Source organism: Parambassis ranga, chromosome 6 (genome assembly GCF_900634625.1).
Source record: "Parambassis ranga chromosome 6, fParRan2.1, whole genome shotgun sequence".
NCBI classification, from domain to species: Eukaryota; Metazoa; Chordata; class Actinopteri; family Ambassidae; genus Parambassis; species Parambassis ranga.
In genome coordinates, this window is record NC_041027.1 from 6042851 (window position 1) to 6057613 (window position 14763).

A 14763-nucleotide genomic window follows, 5' to 3' on the forward strand; every position below is an offset into this window, starting at 1 on the left:
TTGTGCATCTATTTAATGCCTTTACACAAAACAACACTTATTCAGTGCAGCAGTTGGGTTGACACCGGCTCTGTGTTTCTGTTGCCCATTGTGTTTGAGAAAGTGGAAGAATACCGAAATCATTTATTACCATGCAGACACACAGAGGCCATTGCACTGACTTACATTCACTTCTTGGAAGCTAAAAAAAATACCCACTAATCGGCTGACCTTAAAACATTCTTCAGCAGTGTAATGATTTAAGAGGACTTCTTACAACACACCTCTGTGTGTGTGGCCTCCTATTCATCAGCGTTTCTCACATTCTCACCTCCATATATACATTTCTGTCTCTCCTTTCTTTTTTAAAAAATCAATTCACAAGTCCAGTGTTAATTTTGTTGACGAATCATTTTCGTCATAGTTTTCGTTAACGACCTTTTTTTGCTGATAAAAACGAGACGATAACTAAATAAAAACTAACGCACGGTGCCAAAAACGAAGACGAAATGTATTGACACTTTCGTCAACGAATAAAAACGAGACGAAATTATTGATGGAGACGAGATCCAATCAGAGCAAATTTTGTTTGTGGAAAGGGAGGGACGAATCAGGAGACGGCGGCAGAGAGCCAATCAGAAGTGCTCTCTCTGTGTAAGGACGTTGCGCCGCGATGCTGGAAGAAGGCGTCCTCATGCATGGTCACACAAAACAGGAGAACAGACACACGGACACGTTTAATTTCAAGACAATCAAGACGGTTTACAAACCGTGCGGAGCGACTATCAGCGGTAAAAACAATAAACCTGAAGCGACATTTGCAGACGAGTCGTCTTAACTTCCGTTCAAAGATACACGTGACAAAATCTATAAATGAAGACACCGCTGCTGATGGTTTTACAGCATGCGACCTGTTTCTAAGTTGTCACTGAAGTGTTTTGCTGTAGTTATGGAGGATTCATGAAGAAGGTCATGACTGAACAGTGTATTCAGGGAGAGCAGCTCACTGTTCACTGGTTCTTTTGTGAAAAGGTAATAGCAATTAAATAAAGAGATGTTTGTTTCAAATAACACAAGTTAAAGCTGTGCCTGTTTTTATTGCACAATCAAACCTTAAATATTTCATGAAAAATATATATCATAGAATTTTAGTCGACTAAATCCACGGCAGATTTAGTCGACTAAAATTATTTGATATTTAGTCGACTAAAACTAGACTAAAACTTTAAAAATGTTGATGACTAAAATGTGACTAAAATCAAATGACATTTTAGTCACAAGACTAAAATAAAAACTAAATCCGAAATTGCTGCCAAAATTAACACTGTTCACAACACTTACCAACTTTCAGCTAAAGAGCAGGTTTAAAGTGACAACTACTAAAGGGCAGTGTGAGTCTGTTGTTGGATGCTAACCCAGCTGTAAACTGTAGGGATTCCTCTCTCTCCTCTGTCACACAGAACTCAGGCCCTTTCACTAACAACTTCAGACAAACCTCAGAGGTGTGAAAGCTTTTCTGTTCACCTCAACTCACTTGACAAAAGCTATTGTTCTGCACCTTTTGTTCCCTGCAGTTATGTGATGTGTTGCTCTTTAAAGTGCTGCCTCATAATTTTACCTATAGTCACATGAAGGTCTGCTGATATAAGATACACACAGTACAACACCTACCACAGCCTTCTGTTGCACAAACCGAGTCCTGATCATCTGCAGCTGGCTGAAGGATACTGTGATGGTGATTTTAATCACATGGAGCAGTATGTGGGCAGAGTGAATTTAAGAGGAAGAGGCAGAGGCGCAGTACTGTGTATGCCCTTCCTGTGGCAACACTTCTCTGTGAGATAAACTGCTTTGGTGCCAAAAACAGACAGGTATTGGCATCATTTAAAACAGAGAGGTGTTAACTCACTCAATATCAAACTGCATTTGGTGTCAGTCTTTGTCCTCTGGTTGTATTATATTATAGTGTGGGCTGAGACATCTGTCTTATTAATGGGACAAAGGACAAAGAAGCTACAACAATTGACTGATTAGTGTCAGGCCAGCAGCCACTGAGTCACTCTTACCGCTATGAAGTGATGTAAATAAAGTGATGACAGTTCCTCCTTTACTCCTGGAAGTCAACTCTGGTTTGCTGCCATCTAGTAGTACACTGCCAGCAGGCTGAATAACGTACAGAGACTGTAAGTTATTCAGCTGGCGTGTATGAGGGTACTTTGTCATGTAGCACGATGAATTTAAGGCTGCCAACAGGTTTATTTTTTGTCTATCATCTCAGTCTCTGTTGACCATGTCTGTATGTATGTGTGTGTGTGTGGTGTGTGTGTAAAACACTTCTGAGATTTATAAAGGTTTCTTTTCTTTTTCCTGTGTTGAGGTTGGGGCAGCCAAAGCTCAAAGGTCCACATCCACCACAGCACCTGGCTGCATTTTCCTGGTCACAACCTGCGATGGTTACTCACCTTTGTCCTGCTTTTCATCCTCGTCTGTGAGATCGCTGAGGGTATTGTCTCAGATGGGTATGTTAAAAATGCAAAAAAACTTTGGCATGAGTTTAACAACAAATCCATTTCTTTGTTACAATAAAATATAAAAAGAGCACACAGTGGAAAAAGAGAGGCTTTATAATGTGTGTCCTTATTATGTGGTTTTTTAACTCCACTGCTTATACAAAGACGTGCTACAGTACCATCGGCCAGAAATAGACACAAACAGAGCAGTCAGAAGCCAAGTGTTTGTGTTCTGCTCCATTTCTCATCACTGCCAACTGAAAACAAGTCGATGAGCTGCACTGAGTCAACCCTGCATGGACAACGGCACCAGAGCACATATGACACATATCCATCAGGAGCCAACACAAATAGAGCTGCTGCTTTTTCTCTGGTTGCTGAATGGATGTGTTAGTTCTGCAGAAAATATAGGTAACGAACATATGCTCCAATATTATTATAAAAAACATTATAATCATGTCTGCTCATGAAACAGCTCAGGAGGCTGAGCTCCTCAGACTATAGTCAATGAATAGTCTCTGTGAGGCACAGCTGGAAGACTCTCTGCACTCATTTTCTCCTTTCTCTCTGACTGGAGACTGTGTGTCCGTCCATAACCTGATTGAGCAAATGGTCCAGTAAACATTCAGCCTTTTCAGCAGATTGTGCTTTTACTAAAGTGAAGAGGAGAGTTCTCCACCGTTTTGCCACTTCATAGGCCCTTTTTTATTCTGACATCAGAGCTGAAGAGCCTGTGATGGTTGGTTACATCTGTCTGTATCAGAAGGTCAGCACATCTTAATGTATGAGTTAGATTTGGTTGATGTTTCCAAAAACAACACATGGCCAGATTTGGCCACATTGCTAGAACAATAAATCTTTACTTGGACTGGCCTTCAAACAGAAGTGGAGGACCAGATGGTGGCTATGACATTACTCCAAACATTTATCGTTTATGCCCTGTGTTTACATTTCACTTTGATTTTGTTTTTAGTCACTGTCTAGGGTCAAGCACATGACTTTGTGAGTTTAGAAAAAGATCATGATGTTAAAAAGAATACCTTTTAACAACATTTTTGAGGTGAAATTCTCTGATCTGCAAGAAGCTTCTCTGCCATCTTTTTGGCTGCAATTGGGCTGCTTTATTAGCCTTAAAAATTCAAACACTATTGTCATTACCCTGCTCATGGCCTAAATATGTGTCTATCCAAGCCAAAAACTGCCTTTCTGACTATGATGTCCCTGGTCCCCTTACCATGTGTGCTCATTTTAACCTGATCATGTTCTTTCTTTTGCAGGTTCAGCCAATCCCTCCATCTTCACCTGTACATGCCTGCAGCTCTGGCCTTCATGGCTGCCATCACCTCTATTGTCTACTATCATAACATCGAGACCTCCAACTTCCCCAAACTACTATTAGGTGCAGTATTACCTTCATCTCTGCTCCATAGCAGCTCTCAGCTTTATAAATGATGTAATTTAAAACTTGTCAACCCTTTCATTCAGAACAACAGCTGATTTTTTTCAGACGTAATTGGGATGATATAATGATAGAAAAAGGGAAGCAGGGTCAGTGTTCATACATTCACACTTTAATGGCTCAGGTAAGACTGCAAAATAATTGAAGGCAATATCATCAGCAACATCCTGTTCTCCTCTGAGTGGGTATTAATTACGGTAGTTTTAAAAGAAAGAAACCTGCATATATTTAGTGTAGTGTTATAATCTTTCTTCACCCCCAATTTCTTGTCCATATTCTTCTTTGTTCATTAGTTCTTATTATATAACACCCACGTTTGCTTGTGGAGTGGTTAGACCTCTGCTCTGCTTCTCATGCATCATTAGCTCCTCCGTGTGCTGCCCTTGATTCACTCCTCTCTACTCCCATCAAGTCATCAAACTCCCTTTGACTGTAGGTCTCCATATCACATGCAGACAGAGTTTCATCTTGTAAACAGGGATCCGGCTGTACATGATTGCACAGCAGGATCTGTCTGGACATGACTGATTGTCACGCTATGCTATGTTCATCAGGCACTGTATATGATTAATTGCAGAGTGGGACTGGATGACTAGCCACTCTGCTCTAAGTGTAGACTTATTCTGAAAACACGTTATCAGTGTTTTTACAATCAATCTTTCAATATTTACAATAAACCTGTTGAACTGGCATGGCTCTATCAAAACATCTGTATGAAAGAAAGGCAATTGACCTACCGTACCTTATATTTGCTGGATTGTAGGTGTTGATCTTGACAGCAGTCACACACAGCATCAGGAGGAAGAAACACACAGCATATAGGACACATCAGAACTGAGCTAAATGATAAATGCTGCCTGCCTGCATATAGAATGATCAGTTGGTTGACACATATAAATGTGCCTAAGATTGTAACAAAACACAATTGAACAAAATTGAACAAATCCAGTTTGAGTTACAGTGATCTAATATTGGTGACACACCTTCGATTCAGACTGTAATGTAAGTCTGCATTATTTATCTTCTGGCCTGAAATTTATTGTGTTTATGTTCTCTGCTCCCAGCCCTGCTGATCTACTGGGTCCTGGCCTTCACCATGAAGACCATCAAGTTTGCCAAGTACACTGAGCATGGCATCGGCCTGAGGCAGCTACGCTACTGCATCACTGGACTGCTGGTGCTGCTCTATGGGCTCCTACTCGCTGTTGAGATCAATGTTATCCTGGGCAGGGTGAGTGTGTGTTTGTGTGTGTTTGGTCTCGTGTGTGGAGGCGTGTGTGGCTGAATATAGCCTGCTTCTAGCTTCAGTTATCTCTGCTTGTTTGAATTCAAATGGCTCAAGTGATGAGTGATCAGAGAAGCCTCACAAAGTGTTAAAAATAGGTCAGATGCAGAGATTTATCTTTGGTTACATGTGATGGTGACAGCTTTCACACAGCTGTCATTGCTGTCAATAAATTGGTAGCATACTGTTAGCTGACACATTATCGAAGCGCCAATACCGCTTATCTCACTATCACTATGTGAGATGATAGAAAAGCATGTGCCTTAACTTGAATGTTAGCATCAGCATGCTAACATTACATTGCTGCCAGTTTTTCCAGCTGGTAAAATGAGCTTATCATTTTAGTATAGTTTTGCATGTTTTAGGTTGAAGCATTGGTCAAATATTGAGTCTAGAGGCTGCTAAATGTGGCTAAAACTGGATTAACATGGTCTGCAGAACTGATTGACTAAAATCTTCTAACACACACTTGGTGATCTGTTGTTGGGTTTGTATAGTTGTATTTTGTTGGTCACACTGTTTGTGCTTGTATTTGTACTAGGCTTTTGATTTTTTAGCTTTTGACATTTTCAGCCATCTGACTCTTTTTGAACAGGAAAGAAAATGTCAGAACACTTTCCCCTCATTTTCCCTCTCACAGTTTAGAGGGTGTTTGTCATTGTTAACCTCTGCATTGAGCACACACCTCTAACTGTGTCTGACTCTGTCTGAAAATGATTTCCCACCATGCCCTGCAGTTAGCATTGTAAAGGTCTGCACAGAGCACAGTTATCCACTATATCATAAACATTAGTATTATGAAAGCATATATATGATAAGTAATTACATTGTTAAAATTAATTATTACTGATGTGATTGAATACTCAGTAATCCACCCATGACTTGCTTTGATTGGCTGCCATCATTTAAATTAGCTGGTCCTTATTTATGCAAATTTGACTGATATACTGCATTAATGGATACATAATAAATACAATTGTTGAATATTCTTCACATGCCAATTTTTTTCCCTAATGTATTTTAATTAGACTTTTAATCACAAAAATAAACAGACACTACAGACGAAACCACCATAATAATATTATAGATAACAGCATATTGACAGAAATGTAAACATAGAAACAAGATAAACAGAAATATTAAAAGGGAAACTAAACACAAAAAAAAGTGACTCCCATGACAATTTTGAAACAAAATCCTAAAACCCAAAGGACCTGGTCCTTTATGTGTTTAAAGAAAACACACTGTGCTCTTCCTCTTCATTACAGAACATCACAAAGCTAAAATTAACTGTGGCACATCTTTATGGTGGCTTTTTCCATTCAGCTGACATTTGCAGGGATGGAGGAATATCCATATGAAGCTTTGCAAGTGTTGAAAATTGCCATGGCGATATCAAGCAACTAGTAATTATTGCACAGTAAAGACAATCTATCTTTCAGTGCTCTAATTTAACCCAGTAATAAGAGTGTCTTCTGCTGACATAACCAGTATGTGGTAGCTCCCATACACACTGTGTGTGCAAAATTATAAATGCTACTTTCCCCTCAACTATAACAATAAATCCTGCTTCTTTCTGTCACAGCGCTACATGTGTTTTGCCAATCCGACAGAGGTGAAGCCCCCTGAAGACCTTCAGGACCTCGGCGTTCGTTTCCTGCAGCCCTTCGTCAACCTGCTGTCCAAAGCCACCTACTGGTGGATGAACACCTTCATTACCTCCGCCCACAGACGGCCCATCGACCTCAAGGTCATAGGAAAATTGCCCATTGCGATGAGAGCGCTCACCAACTATATCAAGCTCCGCAAAGCGTTTGAAGACCAGAAGGTCGGTTCACACTACTGAGCATGCAAAAACTGTACAAGTACATTTTGTTATAGCAGAGATATTAAGAGCTCAGCTTATCTTACTCTGATGTCCCCACTACACTTTATTTAAGCCCATTTGTTGGTCAGTTATCCTAATAAAGCTGTTTAAGGTCAGGCAGACATGTGCATTAAGTGATCTAGAAAACCCACAATGTTTTCCTTCTGAAGTTTTCTTAAAAACAGAGTTTAATCTGATGACTCAGTCATGGCTGATCTGGGACCACTAAACTTCATTCAGACGTCATAGATTTGATTACTGCGTGGTGTAAACACTTTAATGGAACACTGCCACAACCGGCATGCACATCCTCTTTTTAGAAAACCGCATCACTTTGTGGTGGTTGCAAATTTGCACACACTGGCTGCTGTTCTGTTTTACCAGGTTGCTTTGCTGATCACTGTAGGGTGTTTGTTGTCTCACCTCCAACATGAAGGTGGCACAGTCATTGTCAGCACTGGTCACTTCACATCAGTTTCTTCCAGTATTGGCTTTGCATGTTGATCTTTGTGGGTTTTTGGAACAAGAGTTCATCTAAGAATTAGGAATTTACACCTTTTAAATCCTCCTCCTCCTCTTCCACTGACACTTGTAGTAGTAGTTCTTTAAAATCACATTTGAAAAATGAATGATTCAATGATATATTATTAAGGACACGGTGCTGACACTGCTTTTGCCTGGTTTTCAGTCTCTCTGTATGTCTAAGTCCAGGATGTTTCCTGGTAACATTTGCCTTTGCCGTTCTTTCTGCTCACTTTTGGAGCGTGTGTCAGAGGTCAGCGGTGAAGGGGCCTCCTCTGCAGGGTCATTGTTTTCCAGTGTTTGGAAGGTCACAGAGATTCGTCACTGCTGCCGTCCGGTGTGAATGCAACCCCACTTCCTTCCGGCAGGAGCGAGGGATGAGAGAGACTGAGAGATCCCAGTGGAGCAGTGGGGAAGGGTGGTGGCGCATTTAGAGGAGGGCCCGGAGGCGCCGGGTCATTCCCATTCTACTGTGAACGAGGTGACATCTCGACCCCTGCGGGGGTGAAAGCACTGCGCTTCATGGGAAGCTTGTTTCACTCAGAGTGTGAGAATGAAGCATCCCCCTTCTTTAGCTGTTTGAAGCCTAGGTGGAATGAACGAAGATGTGTGTGTGTGTGATGTGCACAGTGAGAGTACGGCTGCTGAGGTTTAGTTTGTGCTCAAATGGAAACATAGACAGACGTGATAATGGTCACGTCGGTTCTCACAGTGCTGAGAATGACTCAGTCATGTTCGAGCACACGCAGTGAAATTGTTGTGGGACTGTTTACAGCACCGCGATGGTCCAGATGTTCCTCTGATCATCACTAACTGACTCATGGAACTGAGCTGTTGCGTTGTTTGTGACGTTAATGTATTGAACGTTATTAATAATTACAAACCTTCCTTGGAGATTTGTTTGACCCTGTGATTTAATAAGACAGGCTTCTGTCTCGTTAAATTGCCGGTTTGATCCTCTGCATCACTGATGTGGTTTTTCAGCATCAGTACTTACAGAGCAATTCTGCTGTATGTATGAGGTGGACTGAGCTGCAGGGAGGGAAGCCTTGAACTTGACCTGATTTTGCAGCTTTCTGTAGCAGCGGTGGACCAACTCTTGAGTTAATGGTGTTGATTCAGCTTTTATGTTCAAGCAATTATTTCCCCTTGCTTACTCAGTAGCTATTTTTCATCTAACCTCATTTCTTTTCATTCTTTTCTGCTGCCAGTGCAGCTCCTCAGAGAAGAGCCACTCCAGCCTAGTTACTCTGCCATGCAGTTTGCTCATTTCTGCATTGATGGCTGTGTGTCACTAGATGCTTGTGATTCATTTTTGTAATTTAGATCTTAATTACCCAAGTCATTTGAGGAAGCAAACATTGTATTTAACCCTAACCTGTACTGATTCAGTATCAGAACATGTCATTTCTCCTCAGGATATTCACTCATCCTTCTCATGTTTCTCTCCCTTTGACCCTTTTTCTTTGTATCGTCCTCTAGAGACCTCAGGGCACAGCACCACTGGGTCCAAAATGGATCTGGCAGGCCTTGAGAAAAGCCTTCGGCAGACCTCTCATCCTCAGCATCACATTTCGTTTCATGGCTGACCTGCTGGGCTTCGCTGGCCCTCTCTGCATCTCTGGCATTGTACACCACATCAGCAAAGACAATCGCACCATTCAGCAACCGGTGAGGGATCCACACCATAACAGAGGGAATAAAGTCTCTGCCTTTGTGCTACATCATGCTGCTGACTTTTATGAAAAAAAAACTGTCACATGGCCTGTTGCTTCTCAAAGGTTAAAGTTGCAGTTTGGTAGGACTCTTACTGTGCCATCCTCTCCCCTGTACACCTGCCCGATGGTGCACTAATTTAAGCCTTATCAAATATTTAGATACTTATTGCTGCCGGAGCTGTCTCGGTTTCTTAGATTCCACTCAGGGCAGTCCTTTAAGAATAACTCTTCAATTATTTGTTTGAAAGTCACTTCTAAGCATTGCAATGGAATAGAGTTGCTCTGAGAGTGATAAAAAGAAACCTACAGCACTCACAGTGAATGTTCTAGACAGTGAATCCGTTTAGAGATAAGGAGCTATTTTGAGTCTGTATCTCAGAGAAAGGCAAAACTTTTGGTTGCTTAATTTGTGCTGCCAGCTTCAAGGAGGGGTTTGTATGTGCTGAAGCACTTTACTAATTAATAGTCTGTAATTTCCCCCTGGGGAATTAATTCATCTCTGGGACAGATACAGAGTCTGAACATTGTTCTTGAGTTTCCAGCTCATGCCCACTTATCAGCTGTGTTCACTTCAGTTTAATAGAGTTTCACACATATATTTAAAGGCCTGCTGTGGAATGAAATTGATATTTTAATTTAATGTAAATTAGAAGGAATAATGTGGTTAAATTCTTTTCTGAACTGAAATGATTTCAATCCTGAAATCCAATCCTGCAGGGTCCAGCCCGTATTATTGACCTTGGTTTCTGCCTGACATACAATTATAAATTGGTCAATACCTCTCTCCCTTCTTCTCCCTGCCTCCCCCTCCAGATGAGACTGCTTGGTATCTATTTCATTTCCTCCAAGGAGTTCCTTGAGAATGCATATGTGCTGGCAGTGCTGCTGTTCTTTGCCCTGCTCCTGCAGAGGACTTTTCTCCAGGCCTCCTACTACGTGGCTATTGAGACTGGCATCAACCTGCGAGGAGCCATACAGGTATGAGAGAAGATGTGATGTGTTTGCCATCACAATGAAGAAAATCATCTTTTGTTTGCAGGTGTGCTGTGTGTGAACATTTTGTGTCCTCTCCTCAGACAAAAATCTACAACAAGATCATGCGTCTGTGCACCTCTAACATGTCCATGGGCGAGCTAACTGTTGGTCAGATCTGCAACCTGGTTGCCATAGATACCAACCAGCTCATGTGGTTCTTCTTCCTGTGTCCCAACCTGTGCGCCATGCCAGTACAGGTGAGAAACATGTTTTTCTTTCTAGCTCACTGACAGCGAGATGCAGTGCACCACGTACAGTAGATGTTGGTTTGGATGTATTACAGCTTCACATTGTTTCACTGGGGAGAGCAGATGTTGGTATGAGCGGTATAAGCAGCATCTTCTTTAAAGCTGATTTTTTCTTTACTTAATGCTGTGTTGTTTACATCAATAATTTCAGACCTCTGTAAAATGAGATGTGAGGAACTGCACCTCTATGTCTGCTCAGCTCTCACCCTGAGGTTAAACAGCTGTCCAAAAACAACTCAACTTTAAATGTGTTTTCTATCAACAATTTATTGATTTATTGAAGCACACTATGACAGGTCACAGGTGTCACACTGTTCTCTTAACCCTGTTATGCATGAAAACTCCTTTACTAAACTGTAATTATTAAGCACAGACATATTAGGTTGTGTATAATTTGATGGTTCTGTTGTGTTTTCCTCATTAAGCTGTTTTAAAGGTGAAGCTGTCTTTACAATCATGTAGAATTAAGGGTCGTACACAAAGCGCTGATAAGTGAGCGTCAGGTGTTAAAACCCCTCAATAAGTCAATAATAGTTTAACAGTAAATATGTGTGGTCAGTTGCAGGCCTGTAACCTTCATGCTTTGAAACACTGTCCTAAGTAGATTGTGTGTTATTGTTATGATCATTCATGTAGCGTTACATGCAAGCCTTGTGCTGCATAATGAAAATATAATGTCACCCCCTCTGGATGTCATGTGGCTTCTCAGAATCACAGAAAATCTGCTGAAATATTTACACATATCATCACTTGTCTACAGATAGTTTCCCTCTAGCCTTTTATTTAATCTGTGTGAAACAGATTCCACCTGCTGTGGCTTTAAATGTGTTTACACACACAGTGCTGGCAGACGGTTGGATGGCACACTATACCATTCTGTAATTGTCTGTTAGATGCTTTTCTATAATATTTTGTATGACTTCGCACATGATTTGCATTCCCTCCTTCACTCCCGTCAGCCTGCTGGTATCTCCTAGATTTCAGCTACATTAGTATTCACTGTCTGTACCCACCTCTCTGTTACAGACTGTAAATGAATCCATTGTACCTGCAGCCTGGGGAGATGTGTTGCTGGGCTTTTGATGCTGGCCAGTGATCACAGAGGTGTTTTATTGTGTTGCACTCCAGTCTTTAAATTCCAATGTTTTTTGTTCTTTTTTGGTGATTAGCCTATTTGTAGTCTCACCAGACACATAATAACATTGGTGTTTGCAAAAGCACATGTCCTTTAACCAGCTCTGTGCTGTGCTCTGTGAGCCAGTGATTTGACATTGACACAAAAATAGCAGGAAACATACTGCAGGTGCCCGAAGCAGCGGGACAAATGCATCCTCATAAGCAACAGGCATCAGTATCATGGCCATCCATGTCAAAACACACCGGTACTTTTACTGGTACTTAGAGTGTGTATCAGAAATTTGATACTGGTACACAACTGTACTTTTACGTCACAAACAATATCTATACCTCTGAATAAAATATAATGGCTGCTGCAAGGAATTAAATATCAGCATGTCTAAACCAATACCAGTCCTTGTACCGACACTGGTACAGAAATTGATACCAGTATCCAACAGTCACATTTTTGCGTTCACATTTGTTGATCTGATGCCTGTGTCAGTGACTGTTTGGAGAAAATAAATGACACAAAAGTCCTAACAGAGTTTTGAGGAAATGTAGATTGATAATACGTAGGTGGTCAAAGGTCAAAGGTCAAAGGTCATTGGTTAAAGGTGTGAAAATATATCAGCCTGGACAGACATGAATATAAGTGCAGACTGACAGTTTGGTGGGGGTGAACTCATTAATTTTTAAAGAGCTTATCCTGTTATGATCAGTCAACACATCTTTTATAGACTACATGAAAGCATTTGTGTGTCAGTATGACTGTGATGTATATTGTGTGACCATATGTCAACACAAAAATCCTTTATTCGTCAGGGACATTTGACATTTAGGATCTGACATCCAGTTTTATCACCAATGATGTTGATCCATCAAGAGTGGAGTAAGCTGTGACGAGTCAGCATGATAACAGTATAGCCAGCTAAGCTGAGTGGAATTCAGGTGTTTACCATCTTTGTTGTTTCTGTGCAGATTTCAGAAATACCAAAAAATACTTGCCTTGTCTTGTTTCTTCCGCCTTTTCGTCTCCCTCTGTTGTGTTTCTCACCTTGTCTCCCGCAGTTCGCATTTTCCTGTGACAGATGAAGGAGGGTGTGAGAGTGTGAAATGTCACATCCATCTCCATCTGGTTTAGTGCGTCCTGGAGATTTCTGAATGCTGTAGCAAGGGCAATGACTGGAAGGGAGCCAATAACAGGAGGAAGCATGCATGGCTTGTCTCCTTGTCTCTGTTGTAGGCCATTAATTACTGAGATGCTTAACAATCAGAGCACTGGAGGATGCAGAAATCCTCATTTTAATCAAAAGCCTTTAATTCAATTTAATTTCATCAAAAAATACAATGTTGAGTATTGGCCCCAGACCTAGTAAAAATGTTTGAATCTATTGAATGACATTTTTTCTGTGTCCTGCTGCATTGACAATGCCCAGGGTCACCTTGACTCACAGAGAGGTGCAGTGACTTTGGTTTTTAAGAAGGTCAGAGCGAGCATTGTGTAACTGAAAACTGCTTTTGTTTTCCCACTACACAGTTAATATTTTCTGCTTTGTGTGCATCTTCCCCTCACAGATTGTCGTGGGAGTGATCCTGCTCTACTACCTCTTGGGAATCAGTGCCTTGATTGGAGCGACCGTCATCACTGTGTTAGCTCCTGTTCAATACTTTGTGGCCACAAAGCTTTCACATACACAGAAGAGCACTCTGGTGAGTTTTTTTCTGAATCATTTTATACAGTGATGTGGTACTATTTTCATTTATTTTTAGTGATGCTATATTCACTGTGGGAGGTATAGACACTAGCTATTTTCCCCTGTTGGATAAAGCATCATGAACCACTGTTTTTTTCAAGGTCTGTCAGACAGCTTGCACATAATATAAGCTCATCTTGCTCGTCTCCTGCTTCCCACTGATAAACTGAACTCAATAGGGAAAATGTAATAAGGTTTTCCACAAACCGCATGAAATCAAATTTGAGGTTTGTGTTTTTTATAATATGCCTTGCACTTTATTTCACCTTATAATAGGTATTCTGACATGTTGGTGACTCTAATTTTGCATCCAATAATTTATTTGCATCTCTTCTTCATTGACCAAGATATGAATAACCATAAACAAATATCACTCCACTGCTTATTTTACAGAAACTTTAAAACACTTTGGTGTCTTAGATGTTTAGTTAAGAGGTGATTACTTGTGATGGGGGGTGGTTAGTGTCCTCGATGTGTCGGGCTGCCGTTTAAGTAATCAAAGTCCATCTTTCAGGAGTACTCAAGTGAGCGTCTAAAGAAGACCAACGAGCTGCTTCGGGGCATCAAACTGCTGAAGCTGTATGCCTGGGAGAACATCTTCTGTGACAGTGTGGAGGAGACCAGGGGAAAGGAGCTCACCAGCCTGCAGGCCTTCGCTCTTTACACATCCATATCCAGTAAGACACTGACCTCCATACAGAGCAAAGGGTGCAATTATAATATCTTTGTAGAATAAATGCCATTCTGTTCAACGAGTAAACCAGTGATAGATGTGGCAGTAACTAATGTTTGATCTTGTTTACATGTATCTGTGTACAGTCTGTCCTCTGTGTTTTCTTCCACCCTCTTGATAAAGAGCAGCTGCAGTCTGCATGGCTCCAGTCCTGTGACCATCTAATCTAAAATCAATAAGTGCAGATTTAATCATTAATTTCCCTGAATTCAGAGTAATGAAGCAATAATAATTTTTTCACCACCATCTCAGCACAGCGGTTGCTTCATTTTTATCTTTACATCCATGCAGTTTCTTTTACATATAGTTTTAATTTGCCACATAAACGTAAAGGAAAACAGCAGAAAAGCCACGAGCAACAGATATCAATGAGGATTCATATCCAGGATGTTAGGAAACATTGAAGAAATTATATTTATTAAATCCTGAAAAAGGCTTCTCAGTTCTCTATGGTTTTGTGTTCTTCTTTCAGTTTTCATGAATGCAGCCATTCCTATCGCAGCTGTGTTGACGGTGAGTGTGAAGTCTTTAATA

General features: G+C 40.9%; 1 protein-coding gene across 1 annotated transcript in view; it reads left to right on the forward strand.

The window, feature by feature from the left end:
• Nucleotides 1–14763, forward strand: part of abcc8 (ATP-binding cassette, sub-family C (CFTR/MRP), member 8) — a 38004-nt gene that overhangs the window by 3530 nt on the left and 19711 nt on the right. The window contains exons 3-12 of the mRNA XM_028408080.1: nt 2357–2498; nt 3767–3888; nt 5013–5179; nt 6819–7061; nt 9105–9293; nt 10154–10318; nt 10417–10572; nt 13318–13452; nt 14011–14173; nt 14702–14742. Of these exons, the coding sequence (XP_028263881.1) occupies nt 2357–2498; nt 3767–3888; nt 5013–5179; nt 6819–7061; nt 9105–9293; nt 10154–10318; nt 10417–10572; nt 13318–13452; nt 14011–14173; nt 14702–14742 (1523 nt within the window). The remainder of the gene's footprint in view (nt 1–2356; nt 2499–3766; nt 3889–5012; nt 5180–6818; nt 7062–9104; nt 9294–10153; nt 10319–10416; nt 10573–13317; nt 13453–14010; nt 14174–14701; nt 14743–14763) is intronic.